Source organism: Vicugna pacos, chromosome 2, assembly GCF_048564905.1.
Source record: "Vicugna pacos chromosome 2, VicPac4, whole genome shotgun sequence".
In the NCBI taxonomy this organism is placed as follows: Eukaryota; Metazoa; Chordata; class Mammalia; order Artiodactyla; family Camelidae; genus Vicugna; species Vicugna pacos.
Genome location: NC_132988.1, coordinates 20,550,710 through 20,572,257, shown reverse-complemented (window position 1 = coordinate 20,572,257; position 21,548 = coordinate 20,550,710). Strand labels below are relative to the sequence as shown.

General features: G+C 37.2%; 1 protein-coding gene across 5 annotated transcripts in view; it reads right to left on the bottom strand.

Moving 5' to 3' along the window:
* INPP4B (inositol polyphosphate-4-phosphatase type II B) overlaps window positions 1–21,548 on the bottom strand; it is a 659,032-nt gene that overhangs the window by 104,476 nt on the left and 533,008 nt on the right. For all 5 annotated transcript variants that reach the window (XM_072976523.1, XM_072976505.1, XM_031692309.2 and 2 more), the window contains 2 exons: window positions 15,563–15,740; window positions 4,474–4,677 (listed from right to left, as the gene is read on the bottom strand). In XM_072976523.1, coding sequence (XP_072832624.1) covers window positions 4,474–4,677; window positions 15,563–15,740 — 382 coding nt within the window. The remainder of the gene's footprint in view (window positions 1–4,473; window positions 4,678–15,562; window positions 15,741–21,548) is intronic.

Genomic DNA, 21,548 nt, shown 5'->3' with positions numbered 1-21,548 from the left:
CCACAAAAGAAAAGTTTTTACATGCATCAGCTGAGTAGACAGAGAGTAATTTATTAATATGTATTTACTTTCCAAATCTTTATTATGAGAAGCTAAATGCAGCTGTTCAAGTTAGTTAAAACTGTTAAAACTACAGTCACTACCAGAAATTAAATGAAACAGATTTTTAAAAAAATGGAGCTATTGTAATCTCATGGGCAAACTGAAACCAACCTACGTGATCAGAGAATATTTTTGTATGATATCACAGAAACCCAATTAAATTAGCTTAAAACACTGAATTATTTCAGGAAGTTGACTAGACTTGTAATCAGTGCCGAAACTTTTCTAACACCTAATTAACTAAGAAAAGCGGTACACAAATTATGTTTCCAATTCATTTAATAGCACAGCCTCTGAAGGCATTTCCAATTAGCCACATTTTCTTGGGATTTACTGAACTTTTCAAAATTAAACAATGAAAGTTTAACATTGAAAACAACGTTAAATGGTTGTGCCTTTGGTGATTTTTAAATTTTAAATAAAGGATTTCCATCTCTTGGCACAGGGATCTTTGTAAAAGAAAGTGGTTGCTAAGAAACATCAATAAAAATGTTATATAACAATCAAACTTGGTTATTGTTTGCAAATAGAGTAAAATTATATTAGGAGAAGAGAGTTAGAAGTAACTTAGAGTGAGCAAGAGTTTCCTTGTAACCGTGGTCAATTTATCATAGTATTTATATGGTTTCTAGAAACAGTGGGTTCCAGAGAAAACTCAGCAGTTACACCAAAGGAGATGAAGACGTAGATCATTATTACCCCACTCTTTTTCTCTTTGAAGGAAACCAGAAGAACCAGAGAAATTGAGAAGGCACTCCTGCATCAACTGGAAAAAAATATCAGGCAGACTTTTTCCTACCAAGGTATTCCCAAAGGTGAGCCAACATCCATGCAGACTCCTACTGGAATGTTGGCTAGCCCTCTCAAAGGACTGGGATTTCCCATTTTTTTCAAATGTTGTTAATATGCAACACTATCTTTTTTTTTTTTTTGTGCCTCTTTGAAACTTTCACCACTCTTCTCAGCCCATCCTCACTGCTCCCTCCTCTTTGCACACGATTCTACCTTAATGATAAAAGAAGCCATTCAAGTTAATATTCAAAATACATAAAGAACTCATACAACATAATAGCAGAAAAAATAGAATAAAATAAACACAACAAAACAAAAAAAACCCACACAATTAAAAAATAGGCAGAGGAGCTGGATAGACATTTTTCCAAGGAAGACATGAAAAGGTGCTCGACATCACTCATCCCCACGGAAGTGCAAACCAACACCACAATGAGACACACCCCACACTTGTTAGAATGGCTGTCGTCAAAAAGACAGCAGACAACAAGTGTGGCAAAGGATGTGAGGAAAAGGAAATCTTGTGCACTGTTGGTAGGAATGTTAATTGGTGAAGCCAACGTGGAAAATAGTAGAGAGATTCCTCCAAAAATTAAAAATAGAACTACCACATGATCCAGCAATTCCTCTTCCGGGTATGTATCAGAAGGAAACAAAATCACTATGTCAAAGAGATATCCGCACCCCCGTGTTCACTGCAGCATTATTCACCATACTTAAGATATGGAAATAATCTGTGTCCATCAACAGATGTATGAATAAAAAAGGTGGCAAATATAAATATATACAATTCAGCCATAAAAAAGAAGGAAATTCTGTCATTTGCACCAACGTGGATGGGTCTTGAGGGCATTATGCTAAGTGGAATAAGTCAGTCAGAGAAAGACAAATACCGTATGAGCTCACTTACATGTGCAATTTAAACAAAACAAAAAAAACCAAAACCTCATGGAAACAGTTGAATGGTGGTTGCCATAGGCAAGGAGGGGGAGATAAAATGGGTGAAGGCTGTCAAAAGGTACAAACTTCCAGGTATAAGGTAAATATATTCTGGGGATGTAATGCACAACATTGTGACTACAGTCAACAATACTACATTGTATATTTGAAAGCTGCTAAGAGAATGGGTCTCAAAGTTTTCATCCTAAAAAATAAAATTGTAACTATGTGGGGTGATGGATGTTAACTAAATTTACTGTGGTGATTATTTCTATATCACCACTATATATTACATTACCATATTACTTCTATGTGTATATTATATATATATATATATATGTAATCATTAAATTGTACATCTTAAACCAATACACTGTTATATGTCAGTTATATCTCAACAAAACTGGAGAAAAAAATATTTTAAACAAAGAACAAAGAATTCATCCAGCCCTACTCACCCTCACAAAAGTTAAGTCCATTTTCACGCCCTCCCTGCAGTCTCAGCAGAAGAGCGCACTTCCGCCCAGGACTCTCCTCTTCCTACCTCCTAAAATTGGTCATCTTTTCTCTGTTAGGATTTCTTTCTATCAGTCATTGCCTCTCTGCCCCTCAGCCTCTCAGATGGCTTTTGGAGTATAAACATGTTCAATTTCACCACTTTTGAAACTAAACAACACTAATTAACACACACACTCCAAAGCTCTCTCTCCATCTGTCACCTAATGTGCTCCAGTCTAAAGGACACCTCATCCTATTTCTCAAGCTGTCAACTTCTGTTCACATTTACATCCTAGGAATTACTTCTGGAAGCCCTGCGTGACCACCAGACTCCTGCTTTACCCCGTGAGTAACCCTAAACTGCACTGTCGTTGCCATTTGTCTTTTTAGAGCCCTGACAGGCAGTGGAGCCCTTGCAGCCTTGGGCGGCTCACCTCTGTGTCCCCGGGACACGCACAGTGAGTGACCCAGGCAGATCAGGGGCTCGGTCACACCCACTGAACTGAGCAGTGCCCCGGAAACCTCCCCAGCTCACTAAGTTTCCCACTCTCTGCCTTCTTTCCCCATCATGAGAAGTTTCTGTGTTTAAACTTTTGAGCTGGAGTCTCTTTAGCAGAGCCTGTTTTTTCCCACCGGTCTCTCCCCGTCCTGGTCACAACAGTTTGTAACGATGTATTAACACATGCTTATCCACCACTAGATTCTGAGTGCTAGGACCTATGCGTGTAGTACTCCTCTTCCCATTTGGAGCACCTGTGATCTAGAAGGTCCCAAATGAATCAAAAGACAAGGAAATACGGAGGGAGGGAAGGAGGACAGTTTGAGGACAAGGTGTGGGAGAGGGTTTGCACAACACAAGGTGAAATCATGAGAATTCAAAAGATACTCAATTCTAAAATTCTCACTTGATCTAATATAAAAGGGTAATTATTTGTCAAAAAGTTAACACTGTGTGTTTCAGTGAAATACAGGTTCTATTCTAATCCACCCAAATTCTTTAAATAAAAAATTTGCAATCCACATTTATGATCTATCCCGTTTCTTCATTTATCTCAAGGGGTAGTATTGACCCTCATAATAAGATTATATAATTTACATGTTGTACAAAAGAATGCAGACCACGGTAATACAAATGTAATGCCATGCATTTGCCCGGGCCTTTCCAGGTACCGCGGCATCGTCACACAAGTGAACCCTTTATCTCAGGACCACACAAAGAGCTAAGCAGAACAGGGCTCTTATTTTCATTTTGCAGTTGAGAAAACTGAGCTTCAGAGAGGTTAAGAGACATGCATGCCTTGGAGCTGTGAATAAATTGAAGAAGAAGGTGAAGGTAAAAGGGAGAGATATTAGATTTGCTCTTTTGAAAATGACTCAGTGGGAGAAACGTGATCTTAATCAGCAACAGCAAATACTTATTCAGCATTTACTTCTTGAAGCCCAGCTCTGTCTTCCCTGGGATAGAAATGTCATCAAAAGAAAGAGCAGGTATCATGTCAGAGTCCCTCAGACAGCAATTTTTTGAGCAACTGGGCCTATCAAATAAATTACTTCCCAAACACTTCAGGTGGCAGGAAAAGTAATCATTAGCTGTTTAATATCTAATACAGCTAGGATACTACAGTATTTTCTTGGTTATACATACAATACAGTAAAGAGTCTCTTTCTCTGTGTGTGTGATGTGCATATATTTCAAAGGTTCTTGAACAATTAATGTGTTGATAATTAATATGTATTAATATGTATGCAGGAAAAACACACTGCCCTCCCACTCAGCATCTTGGTTCTCTCCTGCTTTAGTCTGTCCACCTAGAGTTCCTACCACCATGTTGCCTTCTTTTGTTTATTTGTCCTTACTAGTTATTTTTTCAGATACTTTTATGTGGTCATTCTTCTTCCAATTTTAGAGAACTTGGAGCAGCATTTTTTACATTTTTTACATCAAATAAAATGTGATCAGGAATAAAACTTCCACTTACAAACTGCCCCTAAGGAAAAATGTGACCTATTCGCCCACAATCTGTGTTATGACTGCTTTCTGACTTGTTTTGATGAGAAGCAGAGATTTCTTATCATTCTTGGTTTACCTCTCAGAACTAATATCAGGAAGCAAGTCATGTGGGGAAAAAAAAAAAGACTTACCCACTCCTCCTCATCATAGTCTGAATGATGCGGTATGGAGTCCTGTCTTCTCATCGGCGGCGGGGGGTCCTGGGAACTGTTCTCCTCCGTGCCGTCCTTAGGAGACGGTGGCTTCTTAAGGACCCCTCCCGGCCTGGCAGTGTAAAGCGCTAAAAGAGCGCTTCTGACCAGCTGATCCTTGAAGGCATGTACAAAATGCTCTGTCTGGAAAGCAATGGACGAGGATTAGAAACAGCATGGTAGGCATCTCCATGTAGAGCTATGAAAAGATCAACTGCAGATCCGTTGGCACTTAAGTGGTGTGGATGGTGGAAAAAGCGCCGGCAAAGGAGAGAGAAAATGATTCATGTCAATCAATGGAAAATAGCTTGGTGTGGGGCTGCTGCCGGGGCCTGAGTCTCCTATTCTAAAGTTAACGCTGAGGTTCTACACGCACTATAAACACCATCTGTCTCCTCAGCCCCCTCTCTTTCAGTTCCAAATCTTGTCTTGAGATGTATTTCACCGAGGATTACCATTTGAACACCGTCTATCTACCCGCTGCGCCTTTCAAGTAATTCCAAACACACCTTTAAAGAAAATGTGATCAGACTATGTAGAGTTTATATTTTAAACATAATTAATTGCTCAAGAAAGACATATTTAAAAAAAAATAGAGGCAGGAGACCTTTTTCTCTTTTTAGCATCATGGACAGATTTCAACAGGAGAGATGACACAGGCAGTTTTTCCCCTGAAAACATTTGGCTTTTACTTCCTATTATTACCCCCTAAACTGTCTCCTCTACCAAATGGTTTCAGTAATGTTCAGTGTTAACGAGGTTACTGTGAAACTTGCCATGGTAGATTTTACAAGCTGGTGGTAAATATCTAGTAAATACTATTGTAATGAAGGCTTCCCAACAATAAAGAACTTTTACAGCTGTACTTAGCAATTTCCTGATGAAATGTTTAATAGCTTCACCTGATAATGTACTGGAGGGTGCAGTAATTGATTTTATGTATAATAGTACACTTAACACGCACATGGCCTAGCAATCTGTTCAGTCAAAGAGCTGAGAACTCACTCAAGCACTGACCCATATCGTTAACATATTTATATTTTGTAATCTGTTGGGAAAGGGCCTTTTAACCCATAGCATTATTTCGAATAACACCATTTCTTGAGATACTTCGGATATAATGCTGTCTTCACTATTGCTGCAACTCAAGGTAATCATTTATGTGCGCTCTCTCGATATGCATTCAACAGTGCCACGCCCAATAATGGCTACTAAATTGTTTCTAAATCTCCCTGCTGTGAATGTCAGCAAGCATGGAAAACCAGTTACACCACATGCAAAACAAGTGCCTAATAAGACTACATCGTATCTGCAGGGTACAGCTTTGTACTAGATCATGAAGTTCTAGAGCTAGAAGAGAACTTCAGTGGATCTCTTCCACTAACCAGATTGAAAAAAATCACTAAGCAGAAGTGTGGTGACCTGTCCAGGGCCGACTGCTGATCGGCAGCGCAAAAGAAACAGGGACCGAGTTTGCTAACTCACACCTCTACCACAACCATCCGCCTAGATGCTCCTGGTCGTCTTCCTCTTCTTCTCTAATCCCAGCTCCCCAAGTGTTCTGATCATCTACCGGCTCTCCTAGTGACTGTGCCCACAACTGCTAATGTAACTATCTACACTGCTCAGTTTTACTGGATATTTTAAACACTCTTTTAATCTGTTAATCTCTCAGTCACATTGAAGGTACTTTGAAGGTGTAGATAAGAAATAAAGTAAAAAAAGGATCTATTAGAATAAAAGGATGGAAAATATTTTTAATAAATTAGAAAATAAAAATTTAAAAGGTAGCTTTTTAATTCAAAGAACTGCTGAAAAAGCTGGCTAGACGGTACTCAGACAAGTCAGTATATTTACAGCAAAACGGGGAAACATGCTGTTAACATGATTTTCCAAATAGCACGGATGTGTCCACGATGTGAATTTACATATTAAAAATGTGAATTTGCTTCCATTCAGTTTAACTAAACTATTTCCCTATTGATAGTTTCAATAAGTTCTTTTGATTTCTTTTTAGAGCAGAACAGCTTGACTTCTTTGAATTCCTGCTACCACAGCTCCATTCTCCACAACACTCACTAATTACTATGTAGCTGAATACTATTCACAGCCAATGAAATTTCCTATGGTTCTTGTAATCACCGTCATTTCTTCCCGTAGCATGCACACACAGAGTTTCCTCTTCATTTATTCAAATCTCATGTAGGTTGATTTATTACCAAAGACATGGGAAATAATACAATCGATTCTTGCAGTTTTACAACCTAGAAGTTTTGGAGGATAGCTGAAGGTAACACACAAAATTTTAAATAAACACAGTAAATGCTGATCTACTTTGTGTCTAAACTCAAAATTTTAACTGACTCCTTGAAAACTCTCTGGATCACCAAGATCCTGTGCGTAGAATCATATTCTGTTAGAAAAACGCAAATTATTCCATGGCAAAATCCATGTGACCTGGAAAAAATCTTAATTTTCTTGACCAGTGTTACTTGGTAAATGTAGATCAATGCAGACCCAGACGTTTTACCATCAAAATAAACAAGCCTGAAGAGATTAATGTAGTCACTCAATTCGACACATTGGTATGTTGCTGTTCTTGCTACTGAGATAATATTAGGGGAGTTAAATGTCATGGGAAATAAGTGACTCTGAGCTGCCTATTTACTCAGAGTTCTGAAAACCTTTTCCCTTTTTTTTTTTTCCTTAGTGTCGACTACAATAAATGAAAAAGAAAAGCTGTCTAAATGTTACTGTAAGGGTAGGCAAAACAATTCATTTAAAATACCAACATAAGAATAAAGTAAAAAAAAAAGCATAACTTCTGAACCTAAGCCATATCTATTTCACTTGTTCCATATTTTAAAAAGAGAAAGAAATCTTATCTTAAAAATGAAATGTTTTCTTGCCTTACTGCCATTTTTCCAATTCATATTCCCCTACAAGTATTCTTCAAAGGAAAATACAGAATTATCTGCCAGTATAAAACTACTAGAAATTGCTTCTACTGGGGGTACGATCCCTAGTTTCCCGAATATTAATACCAGAGGAGTAGTTAGGATATGTTCATTCAGAACCACTCTTCTAAACTAGAGGACTCAACAAATTAAGCAGTCTCATTCTATTCAGAATCTCCTAAGAATCACTGAAAAAATTCATGGCCATGCCTCATCCTATCTGCCACGTAGAGACACCATAAACGAGTAATTATCATTTTAGTAGTCATGTAGATGGCAAAAAAAAAAAAAGAATTCTGTTTATTTTTAAACTTGATATGTTTTAATGATTTCATAGAGCCATAGTGTTATACTTGACATCGGTGCATTGATATGTGTTTAACATTCCCTAAAGGAAAGAACATTGAACTTTCAGCCAGGAGGGCTACCTGACATCCAGGCAGCTTATATAAATTATCCACTTGACCTTGGCTAATCACATAACCATGCTTCCTCAGCTTGTACAAAATTACAGTGCCTCTCCGTGAGACTCTTACGGGAGTTCACTGCAAACTGTGAAGTGTACTCTTCTATTTATGCTTCTTTCTTGACTGACCTTTTCAGTTTCTTTTGTTGACTCATAATCCCCTACACACTCAAAACGTGGTGAGTGGCCCCTAAAGGATCTTAAACCATTTTCTTAAAAACATTTTTACCACTGGTGACGTAACCCACTGTACCGTAACTTCAAGCATCATTTTTCATTATGCTAAGGTCTTGAATTCTGCCTACCTCTGAAGCAGCATTGTCAAGTGCTTCCATCTGCAAATCTTCTGAGTTTAGAGGTCCCAGTCTGATCTCAAGCTTTTTAAATAAATGTGTTCTTTCCAGTTTTCCATCTGAGTGGTATCACTACTGTTCAGCAACTCAGAGTCCTAACATCTGGATCATCTTCAGTAATACTTACTTTCTGAGTTAGTGATCAAGTTTTATTAGCTGTACCTTTCCAACAGTTTCAAAGATTGACCTTTATGTTATATTCCCATTGTAAATCCCAGTTAAAATTCTTTCTGCATTCCATGTTGATATTTCCATAGTCTTCTTATTGGTTGACTTACCTTAAACTAATTGTTACTTTTTTCGGGATGCTATCCAAGGTCACCAATATTAAGACGATGACTTTTGAATCCCAGCTCAGAACTACTGAATCAGAATCTGTATTTTAGCAAGCTCCCTCAGAAGCATTACTGTCATTTTGTGATGCTCAGTAGTTCAAATCCTCAGTCCTAGCTCAGCCTCCCTATTGCTCCTGAGATGATCTTCACAAAATATACCTCCTGGTCTTCCTCGCTCAGCAGCCTTCTCAGTACCTACAGAATCCACCTTCTCTCAGGGTAAAAACTAGGCGTGAGACAACGAGATCATTTTTTTTTTTTAAGCTTTAAGAGACATTGTTGAACTGTTTTCCAAACTGTGCAAACAACTGTGTACCCATCAACGATGGATGAAAGCGCCAGTTTTTCCTTATCCTGGCTAACTCTACTGTGCTTAGCCGTTTTGCTTTTAGCTGTTTTAGTGGATGATTGATGGTACCTCATGTTAGTTTAAATTTGCATTTCCCCGATAACAAATGGTGATGAGTATCTTTTCATGGACTTAATTGCCATCCATCATTTTTGGTAAAATGTCTTTTCAATTCTTTTGCTCATTTTAATCGAGTTTGTTTCATCATTAAGTTGTAAGAATATATATTCTGATACAAGTCCTTTGTCAGATATCTAGTTCACAAATATTTTCTCCTGGTCTGTGACTTGCCTTTTCATTTTCTTTAATAGTGTCTTCTGAAAATCTTAATGAAAGTTTTTAATGTTGAAGAAGTCCTATATAATTTGTTCTTTCTTTCTTTCTTTCTTTCTTTCTTTCTTTCTTTCTTTCTTTCTTTCTTTCTTTCTTTCTTTCTTTCTTTCTTTCTTTCTTTCTTTCTTTTTCTTTCTTTCTTCTTTCTTTCTTTCTTTTTCTTTTTTTTGGTTCATGCCTTCTGAGTTCTATCAAAGAAATATTTGTCTAACCCAAACTGAAAAAAATTTTCTATGTTGTCTTCTAAAAGTTAATTTTTATTTTTTGCTTTCTTCTTTTAGCTTATATATTAAGTTTTAAGAAAGGTTTACTTTGCATATGGATATCCAGTTGTTCCTGCATCATATGTTAGAAAAATACCCTTTCCCCAATGAGTTTTCTTTGCACTTTCATCTAAATTTATTTAGACACATATGTATGGGTCTATTTCTAGATTCTCTATTCTATTCCATTGATCCATAGATCTGTGTTTACATAATATGTTACAAACTCTACAATGAATTGGTATTATTTTTGTTTAAAGGGTAAATATGTGTATGTAAATTAAACATTTGATTTTTAAATTCTGCCCACATACTTACCATCTTTGGCACTCTTATTTCGTTGGTGTAGATCCAAATTTCCCATGGTATTATTCCTTTAAATTTTGTTGTGGTGCAAGTCCACTATAAAATCCTCAGTTTGGATTTGTCTAAAGTGATCTTTATTTCACTTTCATTTTTGAGGCACATCTTCTCTAGATAAGGAATTATAACTTTTTGGTATATGTCAGTACTTTGAAGATGTTACTCTACTATCTTCTGGTTTGCGTAGTGTCTAATAAGTTTTATAATTCTCATCTGTGTTCCTCTACAGATAATGTGGCTTTTTTCCCCTGGTTGTTTTACAATTTTCTTTTTATCTCTGTTTCTCAGCAATTTAATGATTATATATATATATATATATATATATATATATATATATATATATATATATTCTCTTTTTTAAAAAAATATTTACTCTGCTGGAATACATATTGCTTCCTGGATCTGCAGTTTCATCAAATTTTGAAAAATTTTGGCCATCATTTCTGCAAATATTTTTCCATCCCCCTGTTCTTTTATTCTAGGATTCTAATTACATGCATGTTAGATTTCTTGGTATTGTTCTAGGAGTCACTGGCGCTCTGTTTTATTTTGTTCAGTCTTTTTCTCATTGTGCTTCATTTAAATAGTTTCTAGTATTAGATTTGCAAATTCACTATCTACTCTTTTGAAGTGACCAATCTGCTAATTCCACCCAGTGCATATTTTTATTTCAGAAATCATATTTCACTTTTCTTTGAGCTCTATGGGATCCTGTTTTTAATCTTCCATTTTTCTCCCCACCCTGTTTATAAGTTTCTTGGCTTTCCAAAATATATTAGTATGTTTTTAATTGCCATATTAAGCTTCTTAACTACTAACTACTAACAACTAAGGCTACTAATTACATCATCTCTGTCATTTCTGGGTCTGTTTCTATTGCTTGATTTTTCTTCTGGTAATGGGTCACATTTTCCTGCTTCTTTGCATGCTTGGTATATGCTTATTGAATGCCATGTATTTTTTATTTTTTCTTGGTTGCTAGGTTTTATTGTATTCTTTTAAATAATGTTGGCTTTTGTTTTGGTTTGAAGTTAAATTACTTCACACCAGAAGGACTCAGGAAGATTCTTTCAAGCCTTATTTTTCAGCCTTGTTAGAGTGGATCAAGAGCAGCCTTCAATCCAGGACGAACTTAGCCTCACTACGAGGGCCATACCCTTCTGGGGGCTCTACACGATGCCCTGTGTATTACAAAGGCCTTTCCCTCTGCCAGTGAGAAGGTAGACTATTCCCAGTCCTACATGACCACCAGGAATTATTTTGTCTGCTTATTTCTAGTATGTATTTCCCTGGATTTCAGTAGTTTATTTGCATGCATATACAAATCGGCACTCAGGTAGAGTTTTTATTTTATTATGACTGCTACCAAAGTGGGTTTTTAATTTTTTAAATAGAATTATTAAAGGTTACTTTTCATTTACTATTACTACAAAATACTGGCTCTATTCCCCGTATTGGCTCAATACATCCTTGAGCCCGTCCTACATCCAACAGTTTGTACCTCCCGCTGGCCCACCCCTATATTGTCCCTTACCCCCTACTGGTAACCACTAGTTTGTTCTCTATACCTGTGGGTCCGCTTGGTTTTTTTTTTTTTTTTTTTTTTTTTTTTTTTTATGAGAAAAGCACTCACTCACAGATCTCCTGTGAGCAGTTCCCTCCTTTTGGTATGCTGTTCTGCAAATTTTAGCCAACGTGGTTTTCCCAAACTCCAGTCTCTGCCTCCTCAACTTGAGAAGTTACTGTCTGGCTTCCCCTTCCTTGTACTGCAGCCTGGGCACTGCCTCCAGGAAGATGCTAGGTGGTCAGAAAGATCGCACACTTCGTTATCTTCTTGTGCTGCCTATTTTTCCAAGCCTAAAAGCCACTATTTCATACATTTCATCCAGTTTTGTTGTTTAACGTCAGAGGATCCATATTACTTTATCATGGAAGAAACAGAAGTTCTAATTCCATGTATTCTATGTACAAGTACCATTCTTAATATTATTTTATTTTCTTTATTTTCCCTATTTTTCAATATTCTAATAAATAGAAGTTTTGTTTTTATACACTATTACTTACTTCACCTTTTAAATATCTACCATATGAAGGAGACTATAAAAAGAAGAAATATAAATTCTAATCCTGAAATTTCACCTTCATTGATACTAGTTATTTTCAAGTTCTTTTAGAATATAGTATGTATGCATGTGTTTGTATATATACTTTCACAGACTATAAAAAACAGAAAACCTCTACTCATTGAGATCTTCTCTTCAGTTTGGGACTGAGATAGAATGGGTGAGGTGAATAAACAGTAAGAAATTCCTTCTCAGTACCTAAGTAATGAACATAATCAGTGCTCTATAAATTATGTGTATCTTCAACTCCTTAGCACATTGACTTTCTGTCTTTGTTAGTAAGAAAAACAGAACATCTCTTAAGAAAATCCCAAGTTAAGTTTTGGAATGAAGTGATTTTTCTCTTTCTTTGACTACAACAGAGCGCTCTGGTCTACTACGTCAAGGTTGAAAAGATAGCAGGAATTGAAAGGTATGAGATTTTCTCAAATATATTGTGAGCATAGCCTCTGATATTGGTGACAAAATCTTATTTTTGTTATTGTTTACCATTTCACAGTTACCATTTTGTGAGATGCCCCATTCTTTTAAACCCTTAGACTGTAAAACTTAAGGACCATGTCTGTGAGGTATTTGTCATATAGCATTGAGTACAATATCACACACAATTAGATGCTCAATATTGCTCTGTGATGAACAGCACAATGATGACTTTCTAAGCAAGATCTATCAGTCTCTAAGGAATGCAGACTATGGTGGGCATTTGAAGCTAATGTCACACAAATATCTGAGCTATGAGACACATGCCTACAATGAGGTCCTTAGTTTTTCGTTTTGAATTTCTTTACACTACTTTTCTCTCTCTCCCTTCCTCTTTTTTTTTTTTTAGCCATATTATTGCATATTTTTAGTCTAGGGAAAAGGAAAATGCATTTTCATCCCACTTAAGCCTTTCATATCTTGTTAAAAATTTGGCTTATGCTTTGTCTTCTCTGCTGGGATTATTCATACACAATCAGAGTTTGCCTTTTGTTATATGCTACATCACAACATGAAATAATCTCTTTAATATTTTCATAAACTAATATGCAGCAAACAAATCCAGTTATCCATCAGAAGATACACTAAGAATTAAAACATTAGAACAATTTAATTGAGTTTGTGCACATTAGGACATGGAAACTTTGTAGAAAATTTTTATTCTTGTAAAATTGCACTTATGTCCCTTTTATGTACTGAATATACTATATGCATAAGTTCCTAAGACAACTCCAGAACTTATTTTCCAAACATGCCAGTTCAGAGTCAATGAAAGAAACAAGGGGACTATCAATGAAGAGATTTATTCTCTAATCCAGCGTGCAAACCCCAGGTCTTAAAAGGAAAATATTTTAAGTTAAATCTTGCTCATATTAAATGATACTAAAATTTAAGATGCCACTAAAATGACTTATCTTTTATGCTAGATTCATGGATCAGACTTTATTTTAAACCACAAGCCACTAACTGTCTTCGTTGACTATGCAAAACTTTGTTAACTTAGATACTTCTTTGAAATTCCAGGCATGAATTCTTAAAGGAATGCATGGCTTGCAAACTTGACATTAAAAATCCTCCTGATTTCAAGGGCTGACAGATTTATTAGTAGACAAAGCTTGTCTACTCAGTAAAAAAACATAGGGAAAAAAAGTTGGAGCAGTGCTGAATTAATGGAGAAGAAAAAAATCTCCCCCCACCCCACCCCCCACCAAATCACTGCAGCAAGTTGTAAATGATGTATGAAATGACAGATCCCTGCCCAGGGAACAGGAAGAATAAAAATACTGTTCTGTAATCACTGCAGTGATGTGCTAGCTGCTAAAATTTTCTGCTTAGGTAAACCCAGGAAAACCTCACCTCATCTACAAATCTAAAAAAGAAATGAATGAAGAATAAATTCTATTATTTTACTGCTTGCAACACTCTCCTTTTTTTTCCCTTTTTCTTAGCCATAACATATTCACTGACTATTAAGACATATTTACTGACGATTAGAATACTTAAGTATTGCTGAGAAATTTGTCTAACAAATTTTTTTCTAATAAAAAAAAAAGGAAATCTCAAAACACATGTACGACATAGAAGATACCAGAAAGGGCTTCCATTCCACGGCCAACCAGACCCGGGTTTGAACCCAGCTTTGTTTGAATCCTGGGTCTGACTCTAGCTACATGATTTTGCACATTTTTTAAACTTCTCTGACCTTCAATCTTTTCCTTTGTGAAATGGAGATAATATATACCCACAATGTGAAGATTAAAAGTTCTAACCGTAAGTCACTCAAGTCCCTGGCGAAATATTTGACAAAGTAGGTAGGTGTAAAATTTGGGCTAGTTTTTCCCTTCCTTTTCATGATGAAGCACCTGTTTTGGCCTGGAAGGAAGACTGCATTTTGAACAGGAAGTCTTGGGTTCTAATTTCTCACTTTTTAGTTTATTAGACGGCTCACATCGCCTTTCTGAATCCATATTAGGTGTTTTTTTTTTTTCTGATAATAGATATTAGTTACATCCCATGAGGAAAATACATGATAATGTAGACTTATCTAAAACGTTAAATAAGTGCAAGGTATTATTACTATAAATTAACATATCTGAGTCAAATATATATACACATATAGTGTTCAGGTTTCTATGAATCTGTTCTTCAGGGATGCAAAGAACTACACTGTTATTTTATTCTAACATGATACCGTGAGAATTTTCTTTGGTCAGTCTCTTCAAGGGCTTATTTATTGGCTGTATCCCATAATGAGTTGCAAAAGTCCTCGGAGTGCCGAGGTTAAGAATGAGTCCAGGACAGCTGATTTTACGTTTCGAATCAAGCTGCCACTTGTCCTTTTTCATATTGGCTCTATTCAGACCATTCAGATGCCCTCATTAGTTATGGAAGTTGATGCTGAGTATTTACCTCATGCCAGACTACCCTTCCTCTTACCATATACAAGCGCAAGTCCCTTTTGGAAAAGTTAAGGCTGAGATCCCACTGCCTTTCAAACAATAACTGATACTTTGGGAAATTTTTAGAAACTTCTCCCAGTAGATAATGTTGTAGAAAGCAAAATGAGGCCGGGGAATTACCCCGTGCCCCTGATGAGAATCCATATCAAAGTTCTGATTTCATATGAAGTGACATTCCTACCCAAATGTATAGCTTCACATGCGTAAAAATTAGGTGATCACCAGAGGAAAATAATTTTCAAAATCTAATTTAATTCCGTTAATAAGACCATGAACCAAAGAAAACGAAAGATACCAAGGAAAAGAGAAAATATACCCAAACCAATAATAGGTTTCATTTCCTACCAGGAAAAAAAAAAATAATGCTCAGTAAGATTTGAAAAGAGGATGAGGCCAGTTCATTTTGATCCTGTGGCAGTACTTTGAAGCTTACTTTTTAACCTCGTCTATTTTACATTTCCAGATGCTATGAAAGGCAATGTATGCGGAAAGCAACACCAGTGGGAATTTGGGAATTTCCTCCACTGTAGTGATGATTTGGATCTTACTTTTTCTGAAAGCATCTTTAAAGAGTTCTTCAAGCTGTCTGGAGAATGCTGGCTTGCAGAATTAAGCAGCAGGTCCGCATGGGTTGCTATCAAAGGTTGTAGCTGATTGATGTTGCTGAGAACTTCTTTTGCTTTGGCTGTGTTTTCAGGTGAATAGTAAATAAACTGGTATCCGGTACTGCAACAACAAAGATAAAGGCAAGTTACACAACAAGCAGGAAGAATTTTCAGTGCTTAGTACCAGATGGCAAGTGATACACAGAACGCCAAATAGCATTCGTTCCTATTGAACAGATAAAAATTATCCTAAGAGGTATTTTTTATGATAGCCAAAGAGATTTTTAAGTAAAATGACCAAGATATTTCAAAAGACTAGGTGAAACATATCCAGTCTTTGCTCAATCACTAGAAGATTCTTCATGAATATGTACTTCAAGTATTAGTATTCAAAACAAATTAGTATTAATATTAACTACTAATGAACTTGAGGTCACATAGTACAGAGAGAAAAGTAGGAGCCCTTATATTTAGGCCAATATGAATATGGCTCTGCCACTTACTAGCTGGGTGATCTCGGGAAGCCATTAGCTTCCTCATCAGGTAAGTGGGAATAATTATCCAAACAATTCAAAGAGGTGGGTAAGATTGGTCATCATTCATGTGAAATGCCAAAAATAGTGCTTGACACGAAACACTTAATAATCACTATCTATATCCAACCCCCAATGATACTTAGGGCAGGGGGCATAAACTTGAATAGCAGAGAAATGGGGAAAAAATAAATTAATACCAAATAGGCATATGGAGAATTTTACTGGATAGAAAAAGGACACTTACGGCATACAAATTCCATTATGCTATTTTGTCACCACCATTTTCGTTCCTTGCGGTTTCTCATTTAACTTGTAAAAAAAACCAAACTTAAATTGATTACAAATGGAAGAATTACTGATTTTCATAATCATCAATTAGGAAATGGTCAAGCATGTTACAGAGTGAGAATTCCACGGAATGAGAGAGACTGCGGCCAGTTTCATTAGGAAAGACAAGCAGACATTCCAGCAGGGAAAGAAGTAAAACAGCAAAACATCAGCCAAAGTAAAAGAAGAGAGGGACCAGAGTTGGTGCTTCCAAATGGTTGGTGCAACACTTGTTACAGCCCTTTATATCCAACCATCAACACGTTTTTCATAATACCTTTGAAACCAAGTCCCCCTAAAATGAAGTTCCCTTACCAAGTTTATGATTAATCTCTGTCCAAAACTTTATTCCCTTTCTTGGCCCCTCTGACCTCCATCCTGTGCTCATCCACCAGTCAGATGACTAAAATTGCTGTTGTGAATAACATCATTAATGCACCAAAATTGCTGTTGTAGATTAACTTACAAACTCAGGCTGTTTCTCCGGGGCAGGATGAGCTAACAGACCCCCAAGCCATGGACCACCTGGCCAGAGAATCATAAACCAGAGACATTCTGACTCCTGAGACTAAGGATAAGACTTAAGGATTTCCCAGGGAATGTCACAAAAATGATGACTAATTCCAGTCTCTTTGTTCTTCCCCTTTAAAAGAATCTCCAACTCAAAGACTAAGTTGGAGTGGATTTGAGGCTTGCCTGCCACTCCCTTGCTGGGTGCCCTGCAACCAATCCTTACTTAGCTACAAACTCCCACTGTCAGAGTTTGGCTTTCTACGCTGCAGGAACAGGAGCCCTTTGCTGGGTTGCACCTTGCAACCTGTGTTGAGTATTTACTGAATATTTCCTTTACATTTACCAGATAAATTATTGACATTCCCATAATTCTATTAATTTTGCAACACGAGACTCCAATAAGAAAAATTAATATCTAGGAAGCACTCCCCCCCCCTTCCCTTTACACTAATGATTTTCAGGGCAAAGTATCAGTTTCTTCAGGGAGACAATAAATAAATACTTCTCTTATTTTATTCTTATTTTATTTATTATTTTTTTTCACAATGATTTAAAAAAAAAGTCCTTAGTTGCTTAGACTATTCAGAACATAGAACAAGAAGTTGATGAATGAGGGAGGCAGGTTTATAAAGGCTAAGAAACACATTGCTTTCCTGTGACACTTGTGAGAATTGCTCTTAATTTTGTACTTGTAGATTTTTAATTTTCAGAAGCAGGAGCTTAAAAATAAAACATATGACTTGACTTATTTGAATTCAAATTAAAGCTAATGACAAGTTAACAGTGGCAAGGAGGAGGGAAAAAAAACTCCCAGTCAAGTATCCAGGTCTTTCTGGCTCACCTGATCTTCTGCGGGGCTGTGCTAAGGTCTTTAACGAAAGTCATGAACTGGGATGTCCCCCTACTCATCTGTACTCAGACTGGATACAAATTCAGACCACCACAGTCTTTGGCAAATCAAACAACTCCCTGTGTTATTTCTGCAAAGAAAATGACTATCTAAAGATATGATGCCTCACCAGGGCAGGGATGACGTTTAACACCCAGCACTTTTGACGGCGGACAGAACTTAATAAGGACCAAACACAGAAAGCAGCCTGTGGAGGCTGCTTCGCGGTCCCTTCTCACTGATGGGCTCTTTTATCATTAGAATTTGCTCTCTGGTGTCATCTTATGGGGACTGACGGTCTTCCCACGGCTTCATCCTGGGGAAGACAGTGTGGTCTTCGCTCTTCCTCCTCCCAGAACTGTCCTCTTTCCGAGTGTGTCATTCCTGGCCTCGAATACATTCACTCCCATGCCCTCTCTTGGACTTCGGTCACACTACCTTCCTTCTTCACTCACATCCTTTTCCCCTGGCAGTTCATTGTTACTTTATTCCAGCACACTAATTTCACTGTTTTTTTCTACATATTTCTTACTTGCCAAGAGTCTCCTCTCCACTGGAGGAAATGCATCAACAAGGTGTATTTCTTACATGTTCTTTCCTATACCCTAGCTCTGTACTGCTCAAATTTTATCAGGTATAAGATTCACTTGGGGCTGAGGTCAGGACCTGGGTGTTTTTAATAAAGAATGCAGGGTCCCTGACAACACCAAGCAATTCTGCTACAGTAGGTCACAGCCTTGGTAACCAAGCACCCAGGAAATGCTGATGCAGGTGGACGGCTGAGCATTTTAGAGACACCCGCTGCCATTGTTTTGACTGCGAGATGTCCTCCACACCTTTGATCACAATACACAATGACCCTGAAAGAAGTTCCTTATTCTTAGTCTTAAGTTTCTTATTCTTAACTCATTCTAATTTTCATAAGGCTCTCTCTAAGGCTACATTTGCACTCCATCTTTATATTCAGGGCAAATTAGTTTGGCTCCCGTCTCATTACCAGTGTTGCCTCCCCTGACCTTTTCCATCATCCTTTCATCCTTTCTCTCCCAGTATACTCCCCACCCTCCCCCTATACTTCCTCTCCTCCCCCCATACATTCTTCAATCACCATCATGGGACATAACTGTAACTCCTGCCCCCTGCCCCTAAGTCAGCCTCTGTTCGAGCAGAGTTATGTAACAGGCATTGGTTCTCCTGGCTAAGACTTTTAACGATAAGTATCTTACCTAGTGAGGCTGAAAGATTCATTTTCCACGATAAAAGCCAATGTTGGTGTCCAGAATGAAATAGTATGATATGAAAAAAAAATCACCACCCACAAAATAATTTTAAGAATACATAAATTTCATCTACCTATTTAGCGCCTTACTCTTTAAACATGTCATATATTTTAACAGTTATAGCTTCTTAAATAGAAAGTTATGAATATAATTTGATTATTGAGATAAAAAGAATATAGCTAAACTCTATTTTATAGAGGTCTGAAATTTAAACTCAATCCAAACACTTGAATCAACCATCAATCAGACAAAACCAGAAGAAAGGCAAAATATTTGCTTGGACCAAAAAATATTTGATTGGATATAAATAATATAACAAATCATGGATAATTAAATTGAAATTAGTTTCATAATACTTTTGTATCGATGAAACAGTGGAGTGTATATATGCATGTATATCTATATACACACTTTAATATATATTTATTTCAATTATTTAATATCTGTTTAATTAGAATACACACACATCCACCCATACTCATATGTGCATGTTATTACTAGAGGTGTCATTTTTGAGATATAAAAAGAAAAGTAAAGCACATAGTGAAATAGTATTTATAAATGCTAACTGACAACCATAACAGGATTAAAACGATGATTATATTCTCTTGTGTGTATGTTTCACCTCAGTTGCTTCCTATTGGGCCTCTTATTTCCCCATCCTCCAGTGCTGGCATGCTCCAGGGAGCAGATCTTGGAACTCTTCCTTTTTTTTAAAATCTACATTTCCTTCCTAAGTAATCTCATTTAATCTTGGGGTTTAAAAACCTCAGTTGTGCTAATCATTTTCAAATTCATTCATCTCTCGCCTAGAATTTTCCCTGAACTCCATCAAAAGCAAAAGCCCTCCTCTTGACAGTTCCAACTTATCATGTTCCAAACTGAGCTCCTGATCAGCAGACAGGACGTTCTCAGCAACCAGCTGCTTCTACCCGCTTCCCCATCCTAGTTCATGGCAAGTCCATTTGATGCGGTCTATCTCTCTCCCCATCTCTTCTCTTCCTCTCCTAACTTTTGCCCAACTTTTCAGAAAATTCTGCCTTTCTCTTCCAAAAATATGTAGGATCCAACCACGTATCTCCACGCTCACTGCAACCACCTCACTGCCCTCACTCTGAGACACTGAAATCCTTGACTTACGCTTAGGTTGGATGGAGGCAGGAGGCAGGCAAGGAGGGAGGAATAAAGTAGTTCCTTCTTAGCCCCACACTCAGGCCCCAAATCCGGGGATTCACTCTGCCATTTCTACTTGCCTTTCTTCACCTGCACTGCCGCTACCTCCATTCCTTAATCCATTTACTCAAGCAAGCTACTACTTTGGTAAACCGAGTTATGGAAAAACAAAGATGAGAGATGACGAGGAGGCAAGGAGGGAAAAGGGAAGGAAGACAGAGGGAAGAGAGGCATGAGTAGATGACGGCTGATGAACTTTGGAAAATGCTATGTAGTGATGTGCCTCCCCTCCAGTGGCAGAACCAAATCCCCAGAGAAAAGTCTAAGGACTATCTCCACCTTTTTTTTTTTCCCTTACTCAAGCCCTACTTGCAAAAAAAAAGAGAAAATAAAGATTTCTTGACTGCAAAGGGAGGGATAGACATGCCTTCAGTTCTAACTGTGAAGAAAATTGTGTGGATAATAAATGAAAATTTACACCTTAGTGCACTTGAATATACCCTTTTGGCTTCACAGGGTTTAACAATGTGCTTCATGCAATTGTAGAAGGTAAAAAAAAAATCCACCTCTGCTTTTCCCCATGCATCCTTTTCTTTCTTTCTTTCTTTTTCTGTTAGAAGTATGACTTAGAGAAAAGAACTTGAAAGAAAATAATATTTGTTTTTTTGCCTCCTATGGACTTCACTTATGTAGAGTTTCATGATCTAAGCTTAAATTGATGTTTACCTCTGAAACTACTCTTTTAAAAATATTGGCTTCATGGAAATTTTAGAATCAGCATTTTGCATAAAGCTCGACTCTGCCATTGATTAGCTCTGTGACAGGTGACGCTAATGAAGAAGGGAACAAAGAAACTAAAATTCATTTCATTTCAGCTCCACTCATCCACAAAGGATATCTGCCTATTGGCTCTGATCACAGTGGCTTCTACTATCCCCCTTTTCAGTTTGCAAGTTCTCATCTGCAATTCCTTAACTGTTACGACCTCTTTTCTGTATATATCCCTTCCGTAGTCTGATTCTAGCCCCAATAAAAAAGTTCCCAGGCACTAATATCTGCCCTTTAAGGAAACGAAGCCCAGTGTGTTTTCACTTCCTTCCATGGCCTGTTCCTGTTTATCTCTGATTTCCTTGCCCTAATATCCTCTGCCAACTTCCAAGAGTCTGCTCAGATCTATTTCTGCCTCGTTTGGCTTCCGTTATCTTCATGCT